Source organism: Lingula anatina, chromosome 10 (assembly GCF_051362555.1).
Source record: "Lingula anatina isolate TDL-2025a chromosome 10, LinAna3.0, whole genome shotgun sequence".
Taxonomy (NCBI): Eukaryota; Metazoa; Brachiopoda; class Lingulata; order Lingulida; family Lingulidae; genus Lingula; species Lingula anatina.
The window spans coordinates 15,727,111-15,753,853 of record NC_141776.1 but is presented as its reverse complement, the minus strand read 5'-3'; the positions used below and the strand labels follow the sequence as shown (position 1 = coordinate 15,753,853).

The 26,743-nt window shown below is 37.2% G+C and overlaps 3 protein-coding genes across 3 annotated transcripts; 2 read left to right on the top strand and 1 right to left on the bottom strand.

Moving 5' to 3' along the window:
* Positions 1-587: 587 nt before the first annotated feature.
* Positions 588-15,436, bottom strand: LOC106161647 (glycogenin-1). The gene is made up of 4 exons (XM_086998140.1): positions 15,318-15,436; positions 10,385-10,526; positions 1,154-1,327; positions 588-748 (listed from the first exon to the last, which is right to left on the bottom strand). The coding sequence occupies exons 1-3, from the start codon at positions 15,334-15,336 to the stop codon at positions 1,195-1,197; spliced, it is 294 nt and encodes a 97-aa protein (XP_086854266.1). The 5' UTR covers positions 15,337-15,436; the 3' UTR covers positions 588-748; positions 1,154-1,194.
* On the top strand, positions 15,340-18,865 carry LOC106161635 (uncharacterized). Its single transcript, XM_013538656.3, has 4 exons — positions 15,340-15,496; positions 16,474-16,623; positions 17,132-17,264; positions 17,776-18,865. The coding sequence occupies exons 2-4, from the start codon at positions 16,498-16,500 to the stop codon at positions 18,480-18,482; spliced, it is 966 nt and encodes a 321-aa protein (XP_013394110.2). The 5' UTR covers positions 15,340-15,496; positions 16,474-16,497; the 3' UTR covers positions 18,483-18,865.
* Positions 18,866-24,822: 5,957 nt separating this feature from the next.
* LOC147759677 (uncharacterized) lies at positions 24,823-26,426 on the top strand. Its single transcript, XM_086998058.1, has 3 exons — positions 24,823-24,942; positions 25,045-25,240; positions 25,686-26,426. Exons 2-3 carry the CDS (start codon positions 25,116-25,118, stop codon positions 25,930-25,932), a joined length of 372 nt encoding a protein of 123 aa, XP_086854184.1. The 5' UTR covers positions 24,823-24,942; positions 25,045-25,115; the 3' UTR covers positions 25,933-26,426.
* Positions 26,427-26,743: the final 317 nt, after the last annotated feature.

Sequence of the window (26,743 nt, the reverse complement as noted above, 5' to 3'; positions counted from 1 at the left end):
CTGCTAATTTGCAGTCTGCTAATTTGCAGCCATACTGCTGCAAATTGCAAGGAATTGCAGTCTATGGCAATATTGCAAGCAAATTTGCCCCAAACCGAATTTGCAGCAGGTCTGATATTTTGCAAAGGGGTGTGAGGAACTCTTACATGTTGATTACACATCTAGACTCTATCCCTTATCATGATATCGTCATGCCTTGGTTCCTCACAACCTAGTTTCACACACACTGTTAATCCAACTGGCACATTACCAGACTGCTGTGTTAACTATGTTCCCATGCCAGGCCATTAAATTTTACAAATAAGTCAATTTACTGAACACCATTACTTCTATGTGCTTATTAGCAAGGATGAGACTGCCATTTGGTGAAAAAGTTGGAAAATATGGCATGGGGTTAGGGTGCCCCCTTTCACAATGATATTTTTGGTCTCCAAAACGTCAGAATCCACCAACAGTCTCATCCCTGGTATAATTTTTTGAACCTGAAGGAAGGGAGAGAGAGAGAGAGAGAAAGAGAGAGAGGGGGTGTGCAGAGTAAAGAAGAGAGGAAGAGGAGGAGGAGGAGGCGGACTGCGGCGGCTGCTTACCATCAAAACTCCAACTGTCATGGCAAAAGCCAGTAAGTTCTGGTATGTCTGTAGAGAGGGCTGCAGTACAAACACTCCTGAGTTGAAGCAGTCTGGCCAGCCGGGGTCTGGCGCCGCTGAAACTCCTCACGCTCAAATAGTTCATCTATGTTTTGTAGCACCTGCAACACAAATATTAGCCATTATTTTACTTGAAGGATCACAGATTCAATTGACATAAAATGACCACTCTGCAAACTGAATCAGTACATTTTTAATGTATTTGTACCAACTTTGTAATATGGCACCTGCTTAAGCTTTTGATCAATTTTTATTTAATTTACGTGCATTAATTGCAGTATCGAATTGAGATGGTTATAAGAAAGTGGATGTGTGTGCATGTGTACAAATGTATGCGATTTCTAAACACATCTCTTCCCCCTTGCGCATAAGAATGTGCAAGAGAGAGAGAGAGAGAGAGAGAGAGAGAGGAGAGAGAGAGAGAAGAGAGAGAGAGAGAGAGAGAGAGAGAGAGAGAGAGAGAGAGAGAGAGAGAGAGAGAGAGAGAGATAAGTCGTCTAAGTTACCATAGTATCAGAGTCCATGAACACACATTTCTTGAACTGTGTCAGCCTCCAGACATGAACTTGGTGAAGGTGACTCCGAGGTCTGGACGCTCCAGGAGACCAAGGTTTATGGTGTCTCTGCTGTCCAGTACGTCCACTACCTCTAACAGGTCAAAGACTGACCCTAGCTGCTGTCTGGAATATAGGTTAAAATTATAAATAATAATAAAAATGATAAGTATGAATTGGAGTTGAGAGTGAATCTTTAAAAAATATGGAAATCATAAGCACAGAAGGTGCATACAGTGTTATATGGGGGGGGGGAAGGGGTGTAAAATACAACAGCCCAAATATATGAATTTCCTGATAAATTCAAAGGAATTTCATGTCTTACAAATGCAGTCTGTCATGTTCACTTTGAATGTCATGCCGAATAACAGTAAAATTGAAAGTGGACTGGTAAAATTTTTGTATTTTTCTTAACAGAATTTGACAGGGCATACCTCATTAGTGATCAATGGGGGCTTTCAAACAAATTTAATTGTTTTATTCTTTTTGACACAAGGTTGAAGGTATATTATATGCTGTTAAAGGTGGCCAGTTAACTCTGAAGTAGGCATCTGATATTCTGATATAAAATATTCAGTTTCACCCACATGTCAGTTGCATATAATGGACTACTAGTACATATAGTTCATTTTAAATACAAATTTATTCAAGAGACTACTAAAGGTACGCACTGATTAGAAAATTTGCATTGGAAAAGTTATGTATAACACGACAGCAGACATATACAGTATATATGACTGAACAACAATGTTACAGGTATGAATCAATTAGGTAACAGAAACAATCACCTAGCTACAGTGACAATATTTTATTTATTATAAAAGACTGGCTATGTAATGTATAATTTATAAACGAGATATCAGCTATTGGTGGGGTTATCTTTTCAGTGCAATAATTTGGCATTTTTTAATAATCATAATATTCCATAAAAATTATTTATAAGTTGCATTCACACATCTTTAATATATATATACAACTCACATCAATAGGACATCTAGGAAACAGACAAAAAAATGTACATCATAATATATCTAGACTACTTGCTTCTGAAATGGTTAAGTCTGTTAAGGACCCCCCCCCCCCTCCCACCTCCTGCCCTCCCTCCCCCCCAATCAAATTCCTGGCTACGAGTCTGACATTGCGCGCCTCGTGTTCCATTTTATCATGCAGTCCGTCTGTGATACTGGCTGGGTATGCTGCTCTTTATCCTGAAGGGCACCAGTGAAATATCGATGTAGTGGAACATGGTAATATCATGAAACAATGTTGGTGTTAAGGGTTGCCCTCATTTGCACCTGTACACATGCACATCAGCATGGGAGCTTGGACTTAAAGTTATCTATAGGTGTTTTATTGATAACCCAGATAGGGTTAAATAAATGGGCAAGGAAAGAGATGTGCCTATTTAAACAGGTTGGAATATATAGATCACCAACCAGCCAGACAGCAAGCCAGACTCACAGACAGACAGACGGACAGTTAGCAAGACAGCCAGACAGAAAGGCCTTTCATTGATAAATTCTTTTTATACCACTTTCACCGGGGGAGAATAAACTATAACATATATACTTTGGCAACTAAAACAATTTCTCTCTTTGGTATTTAGCACACTGTAAATGTGAACAGTCAGTATTCAGACACAATGCACACTCACTCCAGCAAGCACACACACTTAAAGAATACAAATACTTAGGTACCGGTAAGGTCTTTAACCCAATAATTTTAAAAGATCCACTTTCAACCCTCTGGGGTAAAAAAAATCACATTTTCGTATCTAAATATCCACCTTTTTTTACACATTTTTAATCTAGTTATTTTTCTTGCTCCAATGAAGTGTACAATGAAGTAACCTTTGAGTCCAGAGTGACCTTTCTGTTTCCTCTATCTCTCCTCAAACATCCATCAATCCAAGCCAACACATCTGTTCTCACCTTGAACTCAGACTGGAGGAAAGCTCAGACAAGATATATCTTAGAACGCACAGAACATCACATTGAACAGAATATATTCAAACAGGGATTTGTATGAAAATCAGAAACAATAAACTCTCTCTCTCTCTCTCTCTCTCTCTCTGTGTGTGTGTGTGAGGCATACTGAAAACTTTTAAAAACATGAAAATTCAGATCAGTAGTCATGAGAAACTTCCCACACCCAAGGCCTGACTGTAAAATGGATGGTGGCTTTTTAAATTACTGCTGGTCTGCTGGTCACTTGGGATGACTGCACACTGTTTCCTCACAGTCCTTGTAAATTTAACTGTTTATCACCACCAGGAACAATAGATTGAACACATCTAGTTTGACCACACATACATGAGTGTCTGATGATGAAATCAAAGGCTCCGTTCCATTCTCAGGCTTTGTCCAAACATGTCTTTTAGATCAAGAAGGTGGTCTTGTTTTAGCATGTACTTTGAAGTCTTCAGTACTTTTTCTGTACTGCAGCTTGGCCAGAAACATGGAAATCAAGCATAGTTAATTGTTTGAAGTATGTTGCCTAATCACAGCTGGGTAGTCTATTTTTCTTTTCGCTTTTTTTTTTTTTTTTTTTCTTAGGTCTTTATCTAAATTGTGTGATATTCTTGCTGCCAAGACTGTAGCCATATATCAACTTTGGCTAATTCATCCAAAGGTATACTCTTCCACCACTGTTACATATACCTCAGATTTTTTTTTTCAACCAACATTTTTATAATTATGGTATGTTCAGGTGAATACAACCAAATGCTGGTATCGGCTATAAATAGCACACTTCTTGTATGACGCACTCAGTTGCTACATACACTGGTAATATTGCTGCACTGCTGGCATACTGGTTTCTCTGTCGGTCTTTTGAACTGCATTGTAATATTGCTTTAGAAATAAATCTTGAAAAACAAGATAGTAGGTGTGAGGATGGGGGTGGGGTTAAAATGGGAGGGGGGGGGGGGGTACATCACAGATAACATGTCCTGCATTTTACTCCTGATAATTAAAGAATACACTGAGAAGCAGTTTTTCAGTCCATAGTATTGTGCATGTAGTAGCTTTTGAAACTTTCTTCTGTGCCTCTCTTCAGCAGTAAACAGGAATTATACACACTGTATTATATAAGATAATTATAAATTCATTGAACAGATCACATATTGTACATGTATTATCAGGGCACCTGACCCAGGCTATAACCACACGGTATACCTGACTACCCTGGTTTAAGAGCTATAGGTATACTGGAAGATAGGAGCAGCTGGTCACCAGCTAAATTTACCAGAGCAGGAATGCTGAACATCTTAATTGTTGTACCACTTATTTTCTCCTCTCTGGTCTGCAATGAGGAGGATATTTATTAAGATGATCAGACCATTAATTGCTCATTTGAGAAACTGGGAGGGGGGGCACGGGCACTAATTTTAATTAAAAGCTACCAGAAATGTTTTGTGATCTGAAGTTCTGAGGCTTTGGAATCTCTGACTATGTTAGTAATGTTTTTTTCCATTCTAACATCTTCACATAAGAGGAGATGCTATGAGGTGACCCTTATAAATATCCATCCAGCTAAATAAACTAAATCACATATTCATTTTTTTAATTAATTAATTGTTTTTATAGGCATCTTATTTCTAAGATAAATCATTCATTGTGTAGGTGGTTTTGTCTGGGTGAAGAGAGACAGGAATGAAAGCAACACCTGATATTTCTTATTACCCACACTGTAAGCACCTGTCTGCGGAGAATGCCTAATTAACGACTCTTCTTACAAACATTCGGAGGAGAATCCAAGCCAATGGGCTGAAGAAAAGGTGCTTTTTAAGTGGTGTAAAGAGAGTGAGGGGCATGCATGTTTGTAGATTATGTTTTCAGTAGTAAATTGGTATATTCTTGGGTTGATGTGTCAAGCATGTTATTTACTCTCACACTGCTTAAACTTTCATAAAGGTAAAAAAAAAATCAAGACCAGATGAAAAAATAGTAAAAAAAATAAGGAATTCTTCTTTTTTTATATGTAATCACAGATCAAGCACATTTAATCCTACAACAATAAACCGCAAGGACACATATATGCTATCTTTACAACATCACTAGAAAAACATCTTCAACTTGATATTTTAAAACTTGAACAACAGGAACAAGATGTCTAACAAGTCTGGTATATTAAGGCTGAGGAACCCTCACAATCTTCTTAAACCCTATGAAGAAACACTTGACCTTTTATTATAAGGTACTAGACTGGTACACTACTCTCAGCCATGCGATGATAAAGCTGCATTTCCAGATGGGTTGTAACTGCTTAACTCTAAGTCATAACATATCATCTGGAGTGATTGCAATTTCTAACCACAGAGAGCCACTCTAATCCCTCCACTATACCATCCTACTTCCTTGAATCATTTGCTTGTAGTAACACCAAGTCTGCATTAAAACCTATAACAACACTAATTTGAAATACCAGCTAAGACAGGCCTACCCAACTACCAGATGCGGCACCTACGGATCCTGAATAAACCGGTATATCAGACCACACTACCCGTTTTCAAGGTGTGTGTCAGATCGCATTACGGAGTATCATACCCCATCACAAATTTTGTAGGCCTTCCTGTCATCCGGTGCACTACTTGCCAACCCTGCTTAGGATCATCGCTATCATATCGCGCGCCAGGCAAAATGGGTGAAGTGGCTGATACTCAATAATGCGATCTGACACACACACCTTGAAAACGGGTAGTGTGGTCTGATATTCAGGATCCGTAGGTGCCGCGTCTGGTAGTTGGGTAGGCCTGTAAGACTTACGAAACTACTTATCTAAAAAGCAGAAATGGTGGCCAATAACTGAACAGATGTACAAAATGTTACTGAATCAGCTATCATTTTGCTGGTATTTGGTTGCTGAGTGTTTTAAGGAGAACGTCAACTGCAAATTATATGATCGTTTCATTTATTTTCTGGCTCCAGAAAGTGATGTTCCCCTAGGGACTTTTTATAGTAAGAAATATCAATCAAACAAATTTCTGAAATGGCAAGATCTAAGTACAACCATCATAACTCGAAAGGAAACGCTCCTCAAGTCTGAGAGTAAACTGAAGGCCACATCAGTATTCAGAAGTTCAAGTAAAGGTCCCTCGCATCAAACCAGGGGAGATTTCATACTAATTTACAAGAGCTGGCTAAGGTGGGTTTGAGCTATCTGACAAGGTGCCTTATAAAACACCTGGTCCTGCCTTGGGTTTCACTTTGATGAACATTAGGCTGGCGATTTGGTAAAATCATTACCAACGCCAAAGCAAATATTTTTACAGGCAAAAAGTGGCATAATCAATACACACAGGCAGTACAGCGATACATGGGAAAATGAAACACATTGCAATTCTAAGCTAATCTGTGATTAATATGGATCTGGCTTCATCTCTAGTTTTCACATAATTTTGGTGATGGGGCTAAAATAATGGGGTTTGATCTCCCCTCCCCCAAGCAAGGGTGGTTATCCTATTCATCATGTAATCTTTGGATATGGGCCTTTAAGGGCAATGATAACTTACACAGACTTATCAGTTAACCTTATTCCACAGTATCCAAAGATAGAATTAGATATTTGTATATAAACATATACTGGTACACATGTTTGGACAAAAGAGGACAAATCAGCACTTTACTCTATGAACAATGCCCTCTTTCCTATCTCCATCCCCAGCCTCATTGCATATGCATGGATACACACACACATACATACACACATACACATGCACACATGTAAATTAAAATAAACACACACACACACACACACACACACACACACCATGTACGTGCATTCAAACACTAACACAAATGCTGTCTCCACAGCTAATTCCCACCCTGAGCTTCAGAGCTAACTTGACACTAACCTTTTCACTGTAGCCTATCTCCATCGTGTCAAGTAACCTCTGACCAGATTCGAGTGCCCCCGCCGCCCGCCAATCAAATTTAAAGCCCGCACTCAATGACTCATTAAACGATCTAGCCAATGAACGCGAACGAGTCAAAGCGCGCTTTGTTCAAATCCGGACCAATCAAAGATAAGGCTGAATATCAGGGACTTGCCGTAACCTGTGGGCAGCACGCAAAATACATCATCCCTCAGTAGATAATGATGCAGGGCATCATACTGCTCTGGTTTCAATTCCGATATACTCCATGCTTTCTTTGTGTACGGTTATGCACTCGGAACTACTCGGATGTTTCCGCACTCGACAATAACTATGTTGTTAGTATGGAGCTTGCGGAATCAGCCGAGGATTGCCGATTGACGATCAACCAATCAGCGTTTTCACCAAACTTTGGTGAAAAATTTTGAAACATGGATTCGATTGGCTTATATAAACTAGGTCAAACTATTTTCGTCAGAGGTTACTTGACACGATGGAGATAGGCTACAGTGAAAAGGTTAGTGTCAAGTTAGCTCTGAAGCTCAGGGTGCTAATTCCAGACTTAAATCAATATACCAAGCAAAGAATGACCTCAACTGACCAAATGACCCCTATTTACCCTTTCACTGGAATGCAAACTAGTCCAGACCTTTACTGAAACCACAAAATAAAAATTACATAACACCCGCCAGAGCCTGCTGCAAATAATGTCACAGATATCCAGGAGGTCGGTCTTATAAAATAATGTCACCCATACTGATAGGTCACATAAAATAATGTCACCGATACCCAGGGGCCAGTCACAGAAAATAATGTCACCCATACTGATAGGTCACATAAAATAATGTCACCCAGGGGTCTGTCTCATAAAATAACATTAGCACAAAATATAGTCTTGACTATTAGACGTCACCTTATTTAGTCTACTCACTTCTAATAAAAAGAAATATATTATCCCTTTTATACATAATAAGAAAGTCATGGCTAATGTTTCAGATCAGTACTTACTTAAAATTTCTAAACAGGCTATAGCTAGTATGTTATTCAGAACTTAAACAGACAAAATTTTTGGCCTAAAAGTTAAGATCAAATTCTACGGTTGTCATCCTTCCCTTATGTATTTAAGCAATGCATACATCAATATAGACAATTAAGGAACCCAAGCGAGAAAACAAAATACTAGACAACAGGTTACAAAATCATCAAATTTGGTTTCAGGACAATTGTGCATTATCATTATTTTACCACCATTTTTGTTCATGATATTATACAGTTTTATGTCTTTATATGTCACAAAAAAGGCTAGAGTGTAAGCACATTCTGTAAAGGGAATTGGGCTCTCTACAGCCCCCCCCCTGCCCCCCCCCCCCCTTTGTACAGGGGCATTACACAAGACACCTTTCAGGTACCTCAGTACATGCAATCTGATATCAGCAGCAGCAGTTGTCTAGACATACGGGATAAGTCAACTCATTTTGATTCATACTCAGACCATGAATGAATGAATGATTGTATACCACATCTTACTACCATCTGAAAATTATGTCACTTTGTGTGTCAGTGCACTCTTATTACTTTCATTGCAGTTTTAATAATCAACTATCTCTTCCCAGAATTTAGAATTTTTTAAGACACTACGAGGATCATCTGAGATGCCATACAAGATCAGAAAATCTGTCCGAATCTGAGTTGGGGTTACAATTTTAGGGATTGGGTTGAAACTCGATGGACCACTATTGTTGTCTTATAAAGTTACACAAAAGTGACATGCAACACATGGTGAAATTCTGCTGTTGCGCAACAGACTGCAATTTGACAGAGCTTTTGAAAAAATCAGAAATAATATCCATAAACATATTCTATCAGCTTTTATTCATTGCCCAAAGCACTAGTTAGCCTGCAATTATTTCTGATCCCATTCTCTTCCAATTCCTGCAAAATCTCAGTTCTTTTTACGCCGGGACACCACATTTTGGGCTTAGATGATCCCTTTTCAGACATGTATACACTGTTACAGTGAGAATATTAATTACTACATATCTGATTTTTCGCAATATATTTTATGAAGGCGATACATCACCTAAAATGACATTTAATTCGACGTCAAGTACTGTACTAAAACTTGGAGACTAGTTCACATCATTAACTTGAAAAAAAAAAACTTGAAGACAGCAATTTCAGCCATGATAACATCAGTAAAATCAATCACAGTAACAGTAACATCCTGAAGGTCTGGCAAGGTTCCAGTGACTTGTGTATAACTGTAGGGAGATCTCATCTTTCCTAATCAAGCACCATCTTCAACAAGGATTAATAGATCTATGTCCAATGACCCTTGGCCTTCAAAAAATAGTGGACCTGATTAACAACCCTGGGACCAGAGGGGTTAATTACTAATTAGGGTACCTGCACCCTGAAGATCAAAGATAAATGGAAATCTACCTGTATTCTCCAGGCCCAAGATACAGCAAAGGCATGCTGTTAATGCAGTAGAGTTTCCAGTAATCTTTGAACCTATGGATGGCTGCCCTGGGACTTTTTTAATACAACTCCTCAAGAAAAAAATATATCACGGAGTGATAGAGGACAAAATTCATTTCCAGACTGGTGAAAGAAATCATACTGTGATGTACATGTATTGTACAGGTTGCAGTCCTTGCACAACATATGTGCCAATTAAAATAAATAAATAAATAAATAAATAAATAAATAAATAAATAAATATAGGTCCGTAGCCAGCAATTTCAAAAGGGGGGTTCTTTTTCTGAAAAAGTGGACCTTTTTCAATAAAAACTTCATGAACCTAGATCAAATTTTACCCAGAGTGGACCTTTTCCCACCAAAAGGGGCGGTTCTTTCGAACCCTCCGAACCCCCCCTGGCTACGGGCGTGAAATAAATAAAATTATGATGCTACCACAACTATAGCAATTGGTTACATAATGTAAAGACCTTGCTAATACACTGTGGCCGGGGAGTTTCCTACAGAAACAGACAGACGCTGTCTTGTTTTTATCACAACCTGTAGATCATTTTTGCCCCACCCCCCACCCCCACCCACCTACCCACACATCCCCAAATATGGACATCAAGATCCTGTCTGTCTTCTATTACATGCATGCTTCTTATAAACTGTCCCAAATCTCATGGTTGTAGGTAAAATTGCATGATGCTTTCCTCATAGTGCTGCACAATTACACCATTGAGAACCTTGGCAAATATACAAATTCTCTCCCATGTACCATTTCCCAGACCTAATTTAAACCTGATGTGAACAGGACTTCAGGCTGACACATGCAGCTGACGTACCGTATGCCGTGTGAAACACCAGGAGTTATCATCACTACGAGCTTCCGCGTGGTGCCCACTCTGCGTAGAGACTGCCCCCACACCAGACTGCCCAGGGCGTACGTGTCGCTGGTTGCCAAGGTGACGAAGGCCTCATCTTCAACTGGAAGAAAACAGAAGAAAATATTCTAAGGTCTGGAGAAAGATATACATCTCACTGGTTTATGCTGTCTCATTTGTTTTTTGCGTGCAAAAACTTGATGTTTTAAACTAAGAAAAGAAGAATTTAAAAAGTTTGAAAATAAAAACTGTAGACACAATTTGAGTAATAAAAATCAACTACTCCATTCACAGGCTGTAGGAGGACAACTTTCAGAGAAAAGAAAATTCAAAGTAGAAAACACTTGGTCTTGTGGTATCCCTGCTTTTCATTAATCTGATCCCCCCCCCCTCCACCCAATTTAAAATGCATAAACTCCCCCAATGATAAAAACATCCTGCCTTTTGTCATAAAATCCGAATCCTTGCAGGTTTCCAATACTTCCTGATAGTCCCATAAGCCACACCTCCAAAACTGGCAAATCCAAGAATAGATTTTCAGAACAGTCATGTCAAACACAAAAACCACAAAAATCCTGGAATTCCTGGGACTGGAGTGTCATGTGAAGGTCATTAGAAGGTCAAGGTCACAGACAGATCAATAGGCACTGATGCAGACAAAATGTTTATCTGGTCAATATTTTAATTTAATTTGAGTTTCTTATTTTAATGCTTTGAAGAGACAACTTGTTGTTTAAATTCTTTTTTTATCATCCTACAGTAACTAAAAGAAATAGTTTACATACAATTGTTGAGCGAGAATTGATTTTAGTGTCTGCGTCCACAGAACTAGCTGGTTCACAACTCTGACATTAATGTTGGCTGTAGTTTAACACCACAAAATTGAATTAGTCAACAGAAGTGATGCAATTTTTTTTCTTTAAAATCTATAAAAATAGAAATATTATCACTGTAAATACCATGCACATCTAATGGGCAAATGCTAAAACTATTGGTGTCGTATATCACTAGTGTTTAATAGCTCAACATACTGCACTCCCAACACTAACATTAACACTTGTCTATACTATTGATCCTCCTCCACACTCAGAGATGACACCCTAGTTTAAAATAGATGCTATACAAAAGGTAAAACCAAGAACATTTTAAAATTATGCTCACTATTCTCAAATTTTATCTGCTTTGCAAATTTAAATTTGCAATCCCCCCCCCCCCCCCCACACACACACACACACAACATCGATTTAATGGGGGGAGATATAAGAGATTTAGTTAAGTATAAAACTTTGTGGAAATAATCCTGTTATATACTAAACAGGTATTTCAAAGGACGGGTTAATTATTTTTCTGAAAAGTGGACACTGTTGCTTCCTCAGAGCAATAGGTCAAACTTTGATTCAGAGTGGACTTTTTCTGGCCAAAACTGAACCTTTTTAGCTTCCCCCCCCCCCCCCCCCATACTGACCAGATATATGGGTCTGAATACACCTCTCTTCCAAGAAGACAGCTACATACTTAACACACCTGCAAGATTACCTGGTATACTTTTTACCTTTCCATTACCTGCCTTACCTTATGCACACTCCAAGTTGTTCTTGAACACATTTTGGGGTCCTAAACACTCTTAAATTACTTAACCCCATCTTTTACTGTAACTTATAATCAGATATGATCCAAACTTTGTCAATTGGGGACCAAACGACCACAATATCCTAGGTAACCAGCACACTTGTCCTATAGTATATACTTCTAGGTACAGGGCTGATACTATCTGGACCAATATAGCCACCCAATACCTGTTTTCACCTTTCTACTTCTTAGATGTCTAAGCCAAGTCTGCAGATATGATTTTGGGTCGTATGTATCTAGAAAGAAGGCTGGAATGGCTCAGAAACAGGTGGAAAATTGCCATGAAAAAAATCAGACTTCTGATATTAAATCAGAAAAAAAATTGTCGTGCCTGTACGTTCAGCTAAGTCTATTATTCATCAGCTACAAGCACCAATGATGTTTATTATGTCTTTGAAAAGAAAACTAGAATCTGACAGTGTACTTTGCGACCCTGGTGTCACCATTTCACTATCTGCTTGAACTCGTCAGACCTACCGCAGGAGTCTAACACACTTTTACGAAAACAATGAACATTTTTTTAAAGTTGCTTTCACAAAGTGTCAAATACACGACAAGTTTGGTCAAATCCATTCTTTATGTTATTTGACAGATACGTTGCATGTATCTGGCTTAATGTAATTTTATCCCAGAGTGGTCCCTGTGAATAAGAACAGGTTTTCTACCCAGAATCACTATAATGCCACTTACGTAAAGAGACTTTAAACCCTAGATTTGTCCTGAACTTTAAGGCCAAAATTATACTCCTTAACAGTCTATCATCATCAAGTTAAGATTAGAGTAAAATTATTGCAATGCTTCTTTTTTTCTTTTTTTTTTTTTTTTTTTGTTGTTGTTGTTGTTGTTGTGTAGCAAGCATGGCAAATAATTTGATTGGACTACAGTGGGCAAAGTTGACTATAAAGTTAAGAATTCAAGTTTTGACCAATTTTCGATCTGAAGTTCCATTTCTTGGAAAATATCTTCTTGTTTGGTAATACACAATAGCACAATAAGATATGGTTGCTTAATATCTATGCCACTAAGTGATAACATTGTGAAAGTTTCATCCTGACACACCCATGGCACCTATATCAAAATAAATAAATAAATAAATAGCAACTCAAAGTTAACCCTTTAACAGGAAATCAAGAACATCTCTAGTACGGTACATATCAAAAATCATCAAGAAGACATAGATGTTATTTATGTTCATATATACCTAGTACATGGATATTTCTACACCTTCTGACTTCACCCTTAGATATATGTGTGTCAACTTCAACGTCAAGACTTTGATTTAGGTCAAAGATACATTAACTGAAGATAAAGCGGCACAACAATTTTGGACCTCAATCTAGCTAACATGAACAAATTAGAATCAAGTCTTTAATGACACAAATATTTTTGCCACAAGTCGAAGACAACATTATTTCCCATTGTGACATTATTTTTTCATATATATCTATTGATCTGGACTAACAACATGGTGATTCCCCAGAGAGCAGTCATTTAGACAGCTACTAGCCTCAAAAGTTGGCCTATATTTCCTAAGACAAACAGCTTATAAAAATTTTGGGTTGGTTGGGCTTGCTTGGGTTAGATTCCCTGTACCCCAAATCCTGGGGAAACTCCTGGTAACAATGATATGAATACATATATTTCTTACTGTAACACTATGCCCAAACCGTTATGTTACAAGAAGGTTATTACTGACACAGTTACATTTGGCTGACTACAGACTTGATAGTAACAAAGTTCATGCATATATTTAAGAATAACATTTTCAAGGTTATCAAAAATGTAAGCTAAAAGCAGGCCCCAAACATTTACAGTCATAATCATCAATAATACTATAAAAGAGTTCTTTTAAAAAATATTTGAAACATTATTTTAGCTCAAAAAACATAACAAGGGTATGTTTCGCCTAACTGGGTTGGGGGAACATTAACAATTTGGACAACAGTAATTAACCAGCAATTCTTTCACTTGAAAGTGACTTCTGTGCAATACTGAGAGATAAGCAATAAGTATTTCACTATTAAGCAATTAGTTTCAATGTCTCCAACTATAATTAAATGATTAACACCAGGCAATCCACAACACCATAAATATACCAATTAAGCAATAGAAAGCTGAAGGGCACAGATGTCATGCCTTGAACCCTCTACTGAAGACTGTGGCTATATACTGTGCAGTGACAGTAAGACCCCATTCCCAGAGATTAAATCGATCCAACTAGATCGACCTAACTCCTTGGGGGTTCAAGCTAAATAGGTGTCAGCTGAGCAGGCACGAAAGTTAATTATCCCCTTACAGCTTGTAGTAGGCGGGACGGACATTTAAGCCGGATTATCTGACAGTAATCTAGTGAGACTCCCCACGGGGATAGACCGATCTAAATGTCTGGGAATACGCCCTTATATAGTGACTTCAAAGTGGAATGGGGGTATCACAGGGGATTAGATCTAAGTTACTTCTCCAGCAGAAAGTGCAACATCAATGGTTACTGAAGTCATGGTACTTGTATATAAATTCAGTTCACCTTTAAATATTCAAAATTTAGGCTAATACCTCATATAAAATAATGCTCTTCACTTGATGAGTATATTTGCTGATAAATAAATGAAGTGCCAAGTGGTAACCCCCCCCCCCCCCCCCCCCCCCCCACCACCACCACCACCACCACCACCAAAAAAAATAATTAAAAAAAATCTGCACATAAATGGACGGGAAGACGTACAGAGCTGTCGGAAAGAGGAGCACATAGTGGGTGGGTGGGTGGGTTTGTTGGTGGTGCTGATGTACCATATTTTGCAGTGATTGGTGATCTTTACAGATTAATTTGAACTACGTCGTGTGAAGGGGTGGGCGCGGTTAGTGCACAGACATAGGTGTTTAAGGTTTCTTACTACAAGCAAAACTGAGCCCGTCCATTCTTGTCCATTAAAGCATGACGAACTGTAGAGACTCACAAACTGACCAATTCAGGTCAAATTATATAAAACAGACATATGGAACACTTCACAGAGTTTGATATTTTCAAGGAGAGTGTGAGAGCACCCTTCAGCCTGCTCAGCCACGAAACGTACGTGTTTCCTGACCTTGACCCTTTTTAAGCAGCCGGTTTAATATATGTCAAATAATCACTGCCAGTATTAATAAATAATTTAATTAAAATGAGGCAGTGCTAGCGAACAGTGTGAAACAACTTTCCTGAGAAGCGACTGCATTAAATTGAAATTGTTACGGCGTTATGAAGAAAGTATTTAAAAAATTCTCTAACCTTGCTGTGGAGGTGCCATCTTCTCTCATTCACGGCTTTCACCCTTGACCATGTGATTTTCACAACTGACCAATCAGTGACGAGATATTCTATCACATGACCAAATATGGCAGCTTTCATGATTCGCCGCGATATGTGAACGGCAACCTTTCCTCTGATAAGTTTACTGACGGATACAGGTGAGTCCAGGTGTTTTTTTCGCCAGGTGTGATATAAGACTGTTGTTATTTCTTGTAACTAGGCTGAATATTGATTGTACGGTGGGAAGGGGGTTACAAAGGCGCAAGGTGTTCATTTTTAAAAGGTCGAAACATACTAGATATTTGACATTTTTGATTGTGGAATGTCAAGAAATCAAGTGTTCTTCGTTTCTACAATCGTTCCTCATATGGAGAAATTATTTCCAAAGTGACACACATTTGTAACGTATAACGATTTCTCTTCGTTAAAAAGCCATACAAAATTCCAGTGTACACTTTAAGTGCAGTAGTACTACTAGTGCCACTATACTTTGCGTCGGTTTTCTGTCTTATACTGTAATGGTCCGAAAAGTGGTAACATTTTCATCGATTTTTTAATCAAGGGTTCATTGGTCCGAAGGTTCTATGGTGAACATTCGGACCAATGAACCTTCGGACTATTGAACCTTAAGTCCTTTGGACTATTGCTACGGCCCCGATCAGTCCAATTCTGCGGGGACTCTTGCTGAATTCAGCCAGTTTAACAGATTAACATGCCTCTTATTGCCTTCCTGTATAATCACCAGTTTTTCTGTATTCTACATGTACCGTACCTAACGCCAGGAGGCCTGTTAAACTGTTTAACATTCAACATGAGTAACTGCTGAGTTGGATTGATCTATGTAGACCAATAGTTTCAGTGGGAATGAGCCCTAAGTACCCAGCATGTAAGGCCAAATACAGAGGCAAACTACCAGCCTGACTACTATTCAAAATACCAAGTTGTGAGAAGGGTGTGTTTTCATATCAAAATTTTAAATAATAAATTGACTAAGAAAGTATTTATTATGCTTGAGTAAATGTTTTAAAGCAAGGGAATCTGTATACCTGTATGCATATTTTCAAACTTAACTTTTTTTGTTTCAACAACCTACTCATTGAATTGTAGTCGAGATATTTTTTTCTAAATCTAACAGATATAACTACTGGCCAGAGCAAAGATGGGTGCACCAGGAAAACCTCACTGGGTGGAAGAGCTGTTCCCTGTGACATTCACCCTCGATTCTGCTGACCTTGACCTTGACACACAACCAGCTGACAAAGATGTTCAGAGGGCAGATAAAAAAGTAGCTTTTTTATTTTATGAGAAGTATTTGTAAAGGGGATCTTTGGGATATGACCCAATTTAAATGTATATAAAATGTGTTGTTATGTATTCAGGTCATGATTTTAAGCAAAAGTGACCTGTATAGCCTTTGGATTTCATGGTAAATTATGTCCAAACTGGTGTATCCCATAATTCCTGCCTCAAGCTGCAATTAGAACATAAAACATCAAATAGCAAGACTGGAAAAAAGAGGAGTAGCTTTTATTTTTCAAACTGATATCTAAAATCTGTAATTCAATTTTTTTTCTCAACAAATTAGTCACAGCTGAAGTTGATCCATTTTAGTATGTCTATGACATTTGGTTGAATATAAAAACAAAAATATTCTAAAAATTATTCAAAATTATTCCAAAAAAAAAAAAAATCTATATTGAGAAACAAAAGTGTGATGTTTTAAAAATATCACCGAATTGACTTTTTCTGATATGATGGTTTGTGAAATTTCAGTTTCCTTAAATATTTTTCAGGAACCAGAGACCAAAATTTCCCAGTTTGATCTCAGCTCCATCAAAAATGTGTATGAGAGGGTTTTATTGATGACTCAGATTGAGGAAGAGGAGAGAGAGAAGGAGAAGAGAGCAAAGGAATTAAGAAAAAAAGGTGCTCAGAAAAATACTATTGTTATAAAGCTGGCCATAATATGTTAGGTGTGATACTTTTATTGTGTTGGATGTGATATTTTGGTTCAAATTGTTCATATAATTATTACTATTAATATCACTACCTCCTGTAAGTATCATGATGTATAAAATCTTAAACCTAACTTTGTATTAATGAAATGTTGTATTTTTTAAGTTAGCTGTACTAGAGCTTTTCAAAGTAACTTAAGTTGCATTAAGAACAGATGATCTGAGTACTAACTAATTCGCAGACTCAATATGGCCGACCCCACTTAAAAGCTATCAATCAAACAGATTTAATCTCCACTCTGAGGTTTAATTGCTGTGCCCCTGCAGGGACAGAGTTTGTGGAGGTGGAAAGACCATTACAGGATTAGATTGCATTGCTTTTATGTGGGCCAGCCATATATGATCTGCAAATCTGCAGTCCGCAGTTCAATTTGTTCAAAAGGGGCCCTTAAGCATTTACCTTTTTATGGTATTCATTTTAGGAGAATTAAAATTTCGGAGTCGAGGCTGCCAGACGGAGACTGTCCCTGTCGACCCTGAGGATTCTGCTGTTTGGTCCACAAAGGAGATCAGTGTATTAAGGAGTGTGTTCAGGACAGCCAAGGAACAGAATGCCAAACTTAAACATGTGGCAGAGGATTTAGACAGATGTAACAAGGAACTTGAAACAAGGTGTAAAAATCAGGCAAAGGCTTTAGACTCGAGGAGCAAATCCTTACGGGAAGTGGCAAAAGCCAACGAGAGGCTGAAAATTCTGTGCGATAGTCTGAAAGTAGATTTGCAGAAAGCTGGTAGTGAAATTGAGGAGTTAACAGCAGAATTGAGGCACACAAAATCTTTGTACACTGAAACCTGTAAAGACCTGAACCTATTGCGTAAAGACCATGATCACCTAAGACTTCTTCACAAGAACGCAATGGTTGATATGGAAAATCAAAAACAAGAGTTTTTAAGAGAACATAGACTCAGGGAGGAAAATATTAAACTTTTATATGAAAATGATATCTCTGACTTGCAGAGAAACCTGGCATCAGTAACGGCAGAGTTGGAGAAGGAGAAGCAGGAACATTATATGACAAAGAAAGGACTGGAACACCTGAGGAAACATTTCAGTAGTTTGCCCACTGAGTCTGCATCCAGTGCTTTTATCTCAGAAACTGATGTCACCAATCTGGATTACTATCCATGACAGTACCCTCACGGAAATCATAATGTCACTAGAATTGTTTTTCTTTTCTCAGTGTCATTCCACCATTCACTTTCTTTAAGCAGACATATGTTGAAATTGCTCGAAACAGCCATCTATGGAAAAGTTCTAAATACTAGGAAAAAACTTCATCTTTTTTTTTTTCTTTATGAATAATAATGAGCGTAGTTTTTGATATTTAACCTCTGAATTAAACGGGAATACCGTTTTGTTGCACCCTTTATTTTTCTTTTTTTAATTTGCTGTATCAGAGATATATCACTCAGAAAAAATATTTCATTCAAAAATTTCCTTCAGTCTTATTTTTATCTAGCAAAGCTAATATTTCCCGACCTTCAATAAATAAAAATGTTTTCTGAAGCGAACCTTTTACGTCTGTCGTAATTTCCTTATGAGTCGTAGTTCCTTGTATGGTCCAATCCATGGGACTTTTCAACTGCACGTGAGAAGTAAAACCTGTATTTTGTCACCATACACTGGCCCGTAGCCAGCAATTACAAAAGGGGGGTTCTTTTTCTGAAAAAGCGGACCTTTTCCCATAGAAACCTCCTCATGTACCTAGATCAAATTTTACCCAGAGTGGACCTTTCCCAGCAAAAGGGGCGTTTCTTTCGAACCCCCCGAACCCCCCCTGGCTACAGGCCTGATACAAAACGCTGCGACTTTCTCTTGTATTATGAAACGGGAGCTCGTTCATTTCCTGATTCTGGGCTGTGCGAGTGCTGTGAATGTTGGAAAGGTGGGCAGACGGCGTTCTAAATGAGCAGCCAGTCGTTAAGAACTAAATAATATGATTTGTTAATTATGGAATGAAAAGTCGAATCCAAGCACGGGTGGGTCGAGCAATTATTCCAAGAGAAGAGTGGGGGTGGGGGAGGTTCATTTTCCGAAGAAAATTAGTTTTATCGGGAAGATCCCCGATAAAATTTCTTTTAAAGAATTCCCATAATTTGATAATGGCTTGTCATATCCTTCCTTATTTTCTTTTAGTTTTTGTTGAACATCTTAGCTATTAATGATAATAAAAAATCCACGTGAAGAAATTTATAACTAAAAGAAATGATAAGAGGAAAGTTGCGTGTCGCAAAGGAGGAAAAGTGTCAAATTTCCGATGAAAACCAGTTTTTATGTCACATTTTGCTAAATCTAGGTCTTAAAGGTACATTCCATGAGATTTTCCCCAAAAATGGGTTTTTTGATATTTAACCTCTAAAATAAACCGGAATACCGTTTTGTTGCAGCATTTTTTTTCCTTTTTAATTTGCTGTATTAGAGATATATCACTCAGAAAAAAATATACTTCATTCAAAAATTGCCGTCAGTCTTATGTTTATCTAGCAAAGCTAATATTTCCCGACCATCAATAAATAAAAATGTATTCTGAAGCGAACCTTTTACGTACGTCGTAATTTCCTTATGAGTCGTAGTTCCTTGTATGGTCCAATCCATGGGACTTTTCAACTGCACGTGAGAAGTAAAACCTGTATTTTGTCACCATACAAAACAATGGGAGCTCGTCCTTTGCCTGATTCTGGGGCTTCATTTTCTGAATAAAATTAGCTTTATCGGGAATATCCCTGATTGGATTTCTTTTAAAGAATTACCATAATTTGATAATGGCGTGTCTTTTCCTTCCTTGTTTTCTTCTAGTTTCTGTTGAACAATTCAACAACAACTTTTGTGAAGAAATTTATAACTTAAGGAAATGACAAGAGAAAGGTTGCGTGTCGCAAGGGGGGGGGGGGGGAAGTGTCAACTTCCCGAGGAAAACCATTTTTTATGTTACATTTTTGCTCCAAAAACATCTGGCGATAAACAGCGTAATAAAAAATAATAAATAAATCACAATTTAATATCTTATCAGGTGATAAGATATCAGTGTGTACGAGTGATATGTATTACAGTTAAATTAGTCATATTTGTGAAGAGGAAAGTTCTGGCCCCAGTTTCACAAAAAAACTTAAGTCATTTCCCCAGCTTAGCTGACTAGGATTTCCATAAGAGTGATGTAACACTAGTCCGGTGGCTTAAGGAAAAAATCGTGACACGGCGGATAAAAGCACCAAATTTTGCATGTGGGTACCTTTTGACATTCTAAATCAAATTAGAGCCGTAGCCCACGGAAAAAATTTACCGTTTGGCCAAAAAATCCAAAATGGCCGCCAATTTATTGAATTCTTTAGAAATATGTACATACCTATGTTGATTTTTATCAAATAAATTATTTTCTCAGAGTTTTCCACACCCTTATTACCCATTTTATTCATATATGTCAGATAGCAAACAAGTTCCCTTGGACTTTTTGAAAAAATCCAAGATGGCTGTCATTTGCCATAGAAACAGCCATAGGAATACTAGTGCACAACTATTACCAGCTAGAACGATACGTTGTCCACTATCAAATTAAGTCTGTTTCTCAGATCTTTGTTACCCACATAATATGTTTGTGGTGAGTAACTACGAAGTGTTCTTGGGCATTTTGGAAAATCCAAGATGGCTGCCATGTGCCACAGGAATTCTAGTATACGGGGAATTCAACTAATGGCAACTGGAAAGATTAGTTTTTCACTATCAAATTAAGCTGGTTTCTGAGTGTTTTCCACATCCTTTCTACCCAAACAATATGTATGTGGTTAGTAACTAACAGTATTCTTGGGTATTTTGAGAAAATCCAAGATGGCCGTCATATGTAATAGGAATACTTCTAGTATTACAAAGGGTTGGAACTAATGCCAGCTAATTCAATATCAAATTCAGTTTATTTTTTTAGTGTTTTACACATTATTATTACACTGTGATACATATCTAGCAGGTAATAAATGTGCATATTTGATCATTTTGAGAAAACCCAAGATGGCCGTCACTGGCCATAGGAATACTACTGGAATTACAACTGCACATCCATGGCTTTTCATCTACTACCAGGGTGAATTTGTTTTTGCTTATCAAGTTTTGCCCATCCTTATTAGTCCTATGATATATATCTGGTGGGTAAATACTGTGTATCCTTGGATCTGAGAAAAAGATACCTACAATTTAACATAGGAATACTAATGGGTGGGTTTCAATTGCTGCTAGAGAGGCATATGGTTCATTATACAATTACATTTCCATGGGTTTGTTTTAAAAATAATTTATGGTTTTCATTCCATTTATTATTACCCCTATGATGTATACCTGGTCTGTAGCATGTGTGTATCTTTGGGTATTCTGAAAAAATTCAAGATGTCTGCCTTTAGTCATTAGAATATTCGAACACATAATCAAATAATGCTAGAGATACACCGAGTACGATTTAAATGTAGTTAACTTTGGGTCGTTTTTAAATGTTTTTCATATCCTATGAAAGACTATGTGTGTTTTGAAAGTGTATATATCCTTGAGTATTATTCGGAGAAAACCCAAGATAGCTGCCAGTTGTCATAGGAATATATCATTCAAATGCACATAGGTGTCAATTAATAGAACAGTTCAAATAAAGCCGTTTGATGTTTAAACATGTTGACATCCTTATTAACCTTACTCTTTATAAATCTGGTGTGTAGCAAGTGTGCATCTTGCATATTTGAGAAAATTCAAGATTGCTGCAATTCACAATAGGAATAGTACAGTCAACTACTGCCAGAGAAACATTGGGTTCAATATAAAATGAATTTTGTTTCTCGGTATTTCCCACATTCTTTTTGGACTTTTAGATATCTATCTGGTGGGTAACAAGTGTATACCCTTAAGTATTTTGAAAAAATATCATGATTACCCTCATTTGCCTTAGAAGTGCCTATAAAATCTAATGCACCAGTTTTCCTATGAGGAAAAGAAGGCCATCTTGGATTTCCCCAAAATGATAAAATATGGACATTAATTACCTAACAGATATGTGTCATGGGATAATAATACTAAAAAAAAAAGAATAACAACTGAATTCAGCTTCATTTTATTTGTAAGCCTATCTCTCACAGGTATTAACTGAACCCCACCTTCTACGGCTAATGGCAGCCATTTTGTTTTGTTTTGTTTTCAAAAAGGATACACATAACATTCTCATCACATATGTATTACGTTAATTAAAAAGATGTGGAAAATACTCAGAAACAAACCTAATTTATCAATTAATATTATATCTCCATGGCAGAAGAAGCCCTATGTGTATACTAGTATTCCTTTGATATGGGGGCCATCTTGGATTTTTCTCGAATTGCCTGTGAATAAAGGTTAGTTACTCCCCACAAATATATTATTTGTGTAATAAGAAACAAAATTAATTAGATAGTGGGCAATGCATCTTCCTAGTTGGCATTAGTTAGTTGAAAACCCTTGTACATGTTCTAGTATTCCTATGCCATACGGCGGCCATCTTGGATTTTTCAATAAGTCCAAGGACACTAGTTTGTTATCTGACACATATGCATAATATGGGTAATAAGGATGTGGAAAACATTGAGAAAATACTTAATTTGATAAAAATCAACATAGATATGTATATATATTTCTACAAAATTTCACAAATTGGCGGCCATTTTGGATTTTTTGGCCAAACGGTAAATTTTTTCCGTGGGCTACGGCTCTAATTTGATTTAGTATGTCAAAAGGTACCCACATGCAAAATTTGGTGCTTTTATCCGCTGTGTCACGATTTGGCCATTTTTTTGCCCTAAGCAACCGGACTTACTGCTCCTGATAGGTTTTAATGTGACCATGTAGCCTCGGTAAAATGTGACCATGTAACCTCGGTAATTAAGTTCTTAGCCAGGGAACCTGCCAAAATGGGTTTCCCGGGAAAATAAGCAATTTTCTTGTTCTCACGAATCATTTACCTATCCCTCTCTGCACGTGGATTCGAACTTTGATAAAATGTATAAAGGTTGATTTTAGTTTAAAATGATTGGCCAGTCATTATAACAGTGACCTTTTTCCTATAAGCTCCAATGGAAGTATCAACATCAGGTACGTCCAAGAAAAAAATTAGGATTATATCATTTTTAAGGTGTATGTAAGTTTTTATAAGAAGCTATGGATGAAGGATGGCAAAAAGAAGCATTGGTCATTTTCAAACCCATATATAGTGAAATAAACTGTGGTTTTATTACCCTATTTTATGAGTAGACCTGCAATGAATAAACGAAGGATCCGGGTACCGAAACTAGAGTTCGTTTAGTTCTTTTAAGGAAAAGATGAAAGGAAAGTGTGTAATGAAAGTAGAGGCTGATAGTGACATCATTTTTGTGGTAAAAAGGAAGATCGTCCAATTTCACACAGTTCTTTCATCCTTCTTCTCTTTATTTTTAATTTTTGCATTATTTTTCTTATCCTGATGACGAAACTCCTAAAACTGAAAAATATACTATTTGAAAAAATGAATTACTTAATATTATAGAAAGTGAAGTTAATGTATAAAATCTTCTCTTTCCACAGATACTAAATAAAATGTGAATCATATAAAAAGTTCCAATTAAAAATAATTCCGATACCAATAAAAGGAAGGCACAAGTTTGAACACAGTAGATTAGCCTTCAAAATCAACGATAATCCCCTCTCTATTGGCATAATAATATATAAGCAAAGTATTTGACCGAAATATTTAACCAAAATATTTTGCTCATAGTTACTAGTGAGCTACTGTAAAAATGGGAAGGCTCAGCTTTCTAGAGTGGCTTGTTTTCGAAATAAGCATAGCCCTATGTATCGTCAGCATTGAACCGGTACAAGTATTTGGGGGACTTGGCAGACGTTATACCAATAAGCAGGTAAGACATCTCTCTCTCTCTCTCTCTCTCTCTCTCTCTCTCTCAATTTTCAGTGTTTTTTAGAGAACCAAAAATATGTTGAAAACAGTGCAGAGCTACAAACTTTATTTGAGAATTTTTCCATAGCTTATGGGGCTTTTGTGTGGAGCCAAAATCAGTTTAAGCATTGTGTGTCAAAAGTATCGGGATTTCTGGCAACATCGTAAAGAATCCAGATTAGACAGTACTTTAAATTATAGGAAAGAAAGCATATTTGAATGCGAAACCGCTTCCTTCGAACGCATGGATAATGTACTTCAAATATGGCATAGCGTTTCTGATAACAAGGATGTGGTTTAACCACAGGGAACTGTTCAATTATTTTCAGAAATATTATAAAACGATACTCAAAATCGAAGTTTTTGTGTAATGCAACTGGTGCCTCAGTTGAATACCCTCTAGGCCTAAAATGTGCCTTTTCTAAAAGCCGTAGTACAGCGGTAGACGGGGTATTAAAGGCTTGTTTGTCAAAAGAAGTATAGACATGCCAATAGCTAGGAGAAATGAAACACGGATATTGGTATAATAAATTTGACGGCATAATTCTGTTTAACTTATTTCTCTTTCCTCTTTTTCAAAATTGAAATAGACAGGCGGCGCAATACACCTCTCACCGGCAGAAGAAGGAAAGCGGCGCTCCGAGAGCATTTTATCAAATGGTGAGTGCTATTTTTCTGTTTCAAACATACATTTTACAGTGTATTGATACGAAACGCAATCTTGTTCATGTACTTACATCATTTTTTTTATCATTATCATAGGTTCGTTTGGGAATTGGAAGGTTGCCACCAGTGGAAGTACCGCTTTTCTCAAATTTGATGAAAAATCAAATATGATTGACGTGAAGAGGGCGGGACTGTATTACGTGTACGCCCAGCTCCATTATGACGTCACAACTGATACCACCAAATCTTTAGAGTTTTGTATTCACAAATGTGCCATAGCAAGCGGTTGCAGGTATTATGATTAATAATCTTACACTATCGACCATTATAAGTAGAGTAAACAAATAAAATATTAAAAAAAAAAAAAAAAAAAAAAACGAAGTGAAATGTGTTTCATAAATCGACTGGGGCAGAGAAAAATGCTTGAAGGGGCGGGGTATTGGGGTTTGGGGGCTAGGCCGACAACAGTGGCAATACAATACAATACAATACAATACAATACAATAAATTTTATTTCATGTCGATTATAAATTGAATGGAAACTTTACCTTTACAGCTATTCGCCGACTGGCAAGCAGGTTCCATACTTATCTAGACGCTGACTGTAAGAAAAGTAAAAGGCTTTTTATGGCTGGGGGTGGGGGTGGGGGTGGGGGTACTGTTAAGAAGTTGTTATTAATTATTATTATTATAAATATTATTATCATTATATCGTTATCTTCCTCCTTTGACTTCAGTGAAGCAACTCCTGACACAAACACAATCCTTTCCTGTGCGTCGCCTTCCAATAGTTATCTTCCTGGACCACGTGGTCGGAGGACCGGGAGGACGACACAGACGCTGTACACGGGGGGCATATTTCAGCTGCTCTACAAGGATGCCATATTTGTTACCATTAGCAACAGGGACGCCACGGGGCCTTCCTTTAAGATTGCAATTAATCGGAAATCGACATTTTTTGGAGCTTTCATGATCTCGTATTAAGCAGCCGATTGAAAAATTAGTATCAGTAGGAAAAAATTATTAAAATTGTTATAGTGAGGAATGACGACAGCAGTTTGGAGCTTTCGAACGTTTATTCACCGACTCTTTTTCACAGAATGTACAAGTTTTTATACACTATTTTCCCAAAGAATTTCCCATTCTCATATTACAAAACTCTATTCAACATTTCCTAATTTAGTAATTTAAATGAGACTTGTTTATAATTAAAATATTTAAAATATTTTCCGAATTACTCATCTTGGATCTTGTCCAACTCAAGTATGCATGAGTTCTACACGTGTTAAAAACGTGCAAATCAGATCCAACTATATCTGACTCTGAAACGTTCCATCTTCCCTTACTTCGAGAACAATCTCTACACTCGTTGACATTTAAAGAAATTAAACTTGCACTCAATAACTTCCTACACATTTGATTCTGTTTTAAATGTTTTGTAATTATCGAAAGTGTATGTCATTTGCTTTACAACAAAATGTCCATAGGCAACTCTACGAGAGTGAAACAACCTACCATCAAAGTTTGCCTGTTAAAACGAAATTAACTCTTAATTATTATTATTATCATATTTTGAGCAACATTTATAATACTTTAATGTTTGGTACACGAAACATTGTTTATATTTATTACTATTATTACCGTGCACATATATGCCCTTTTTTATCCATGCACATCAAAACTGCAAAATGCATAACAAAAATAAAGAAATTAGCACTGTTCCGTAGTTTCACAGCATGTCAGTTTCACTTCGTTATAAGGTGCGCATCCAGATGAAGTTGATCCGCGGACTAAC

Bases quoted from the DNA above. Each gene is read 5' to 3' on its own strand.
- LOC147759677 (XM_086998058.1), top strand. From the start codon at position 25,116: ATGATTGACGTGAAGAGGGCGGGACTGTATTACGTGTACGCCCAGCTC. The intron at 25,241-25,685 runs GTATTATGATTA...CTTTGACTTCAG, and splicing joins GCCATAGCAAGCGGTTGCAG to TGAAGCAACTCCTGACACAA.
- LOC106161647 (XM_086998140.1), bottom strand. The intron at 1,328-10,384 runs GTACGTCAGCTG...CCTATATTCCAG, and splicing joins GGTGTTTCACACGGCATACG to ACAGCAGCTAGGGTCAGTCT.
- LOC106161635 (XM_013538656.3), top strand. From the start codon at position 16,498: ATGGGTGCACCAGGAAAACCTCACTGGGTGGAAGAGCTGTTCCCTGTG. The intron at 16,624-17,131 runs GTAGCTTTTTTA...AATATTTTTCAG, and splicing joins TTCAGAGGGCAGATAAAAAA to GAACCAGAGACCAAAATTTC. The intron at 17,265-17,775 runs GTGCTCAGAAAA...TATTCATTTTAG, and splicing joins AAAGGAATTAAGAAAAAAAG to GAGAATTAAAATTTCGGAGT.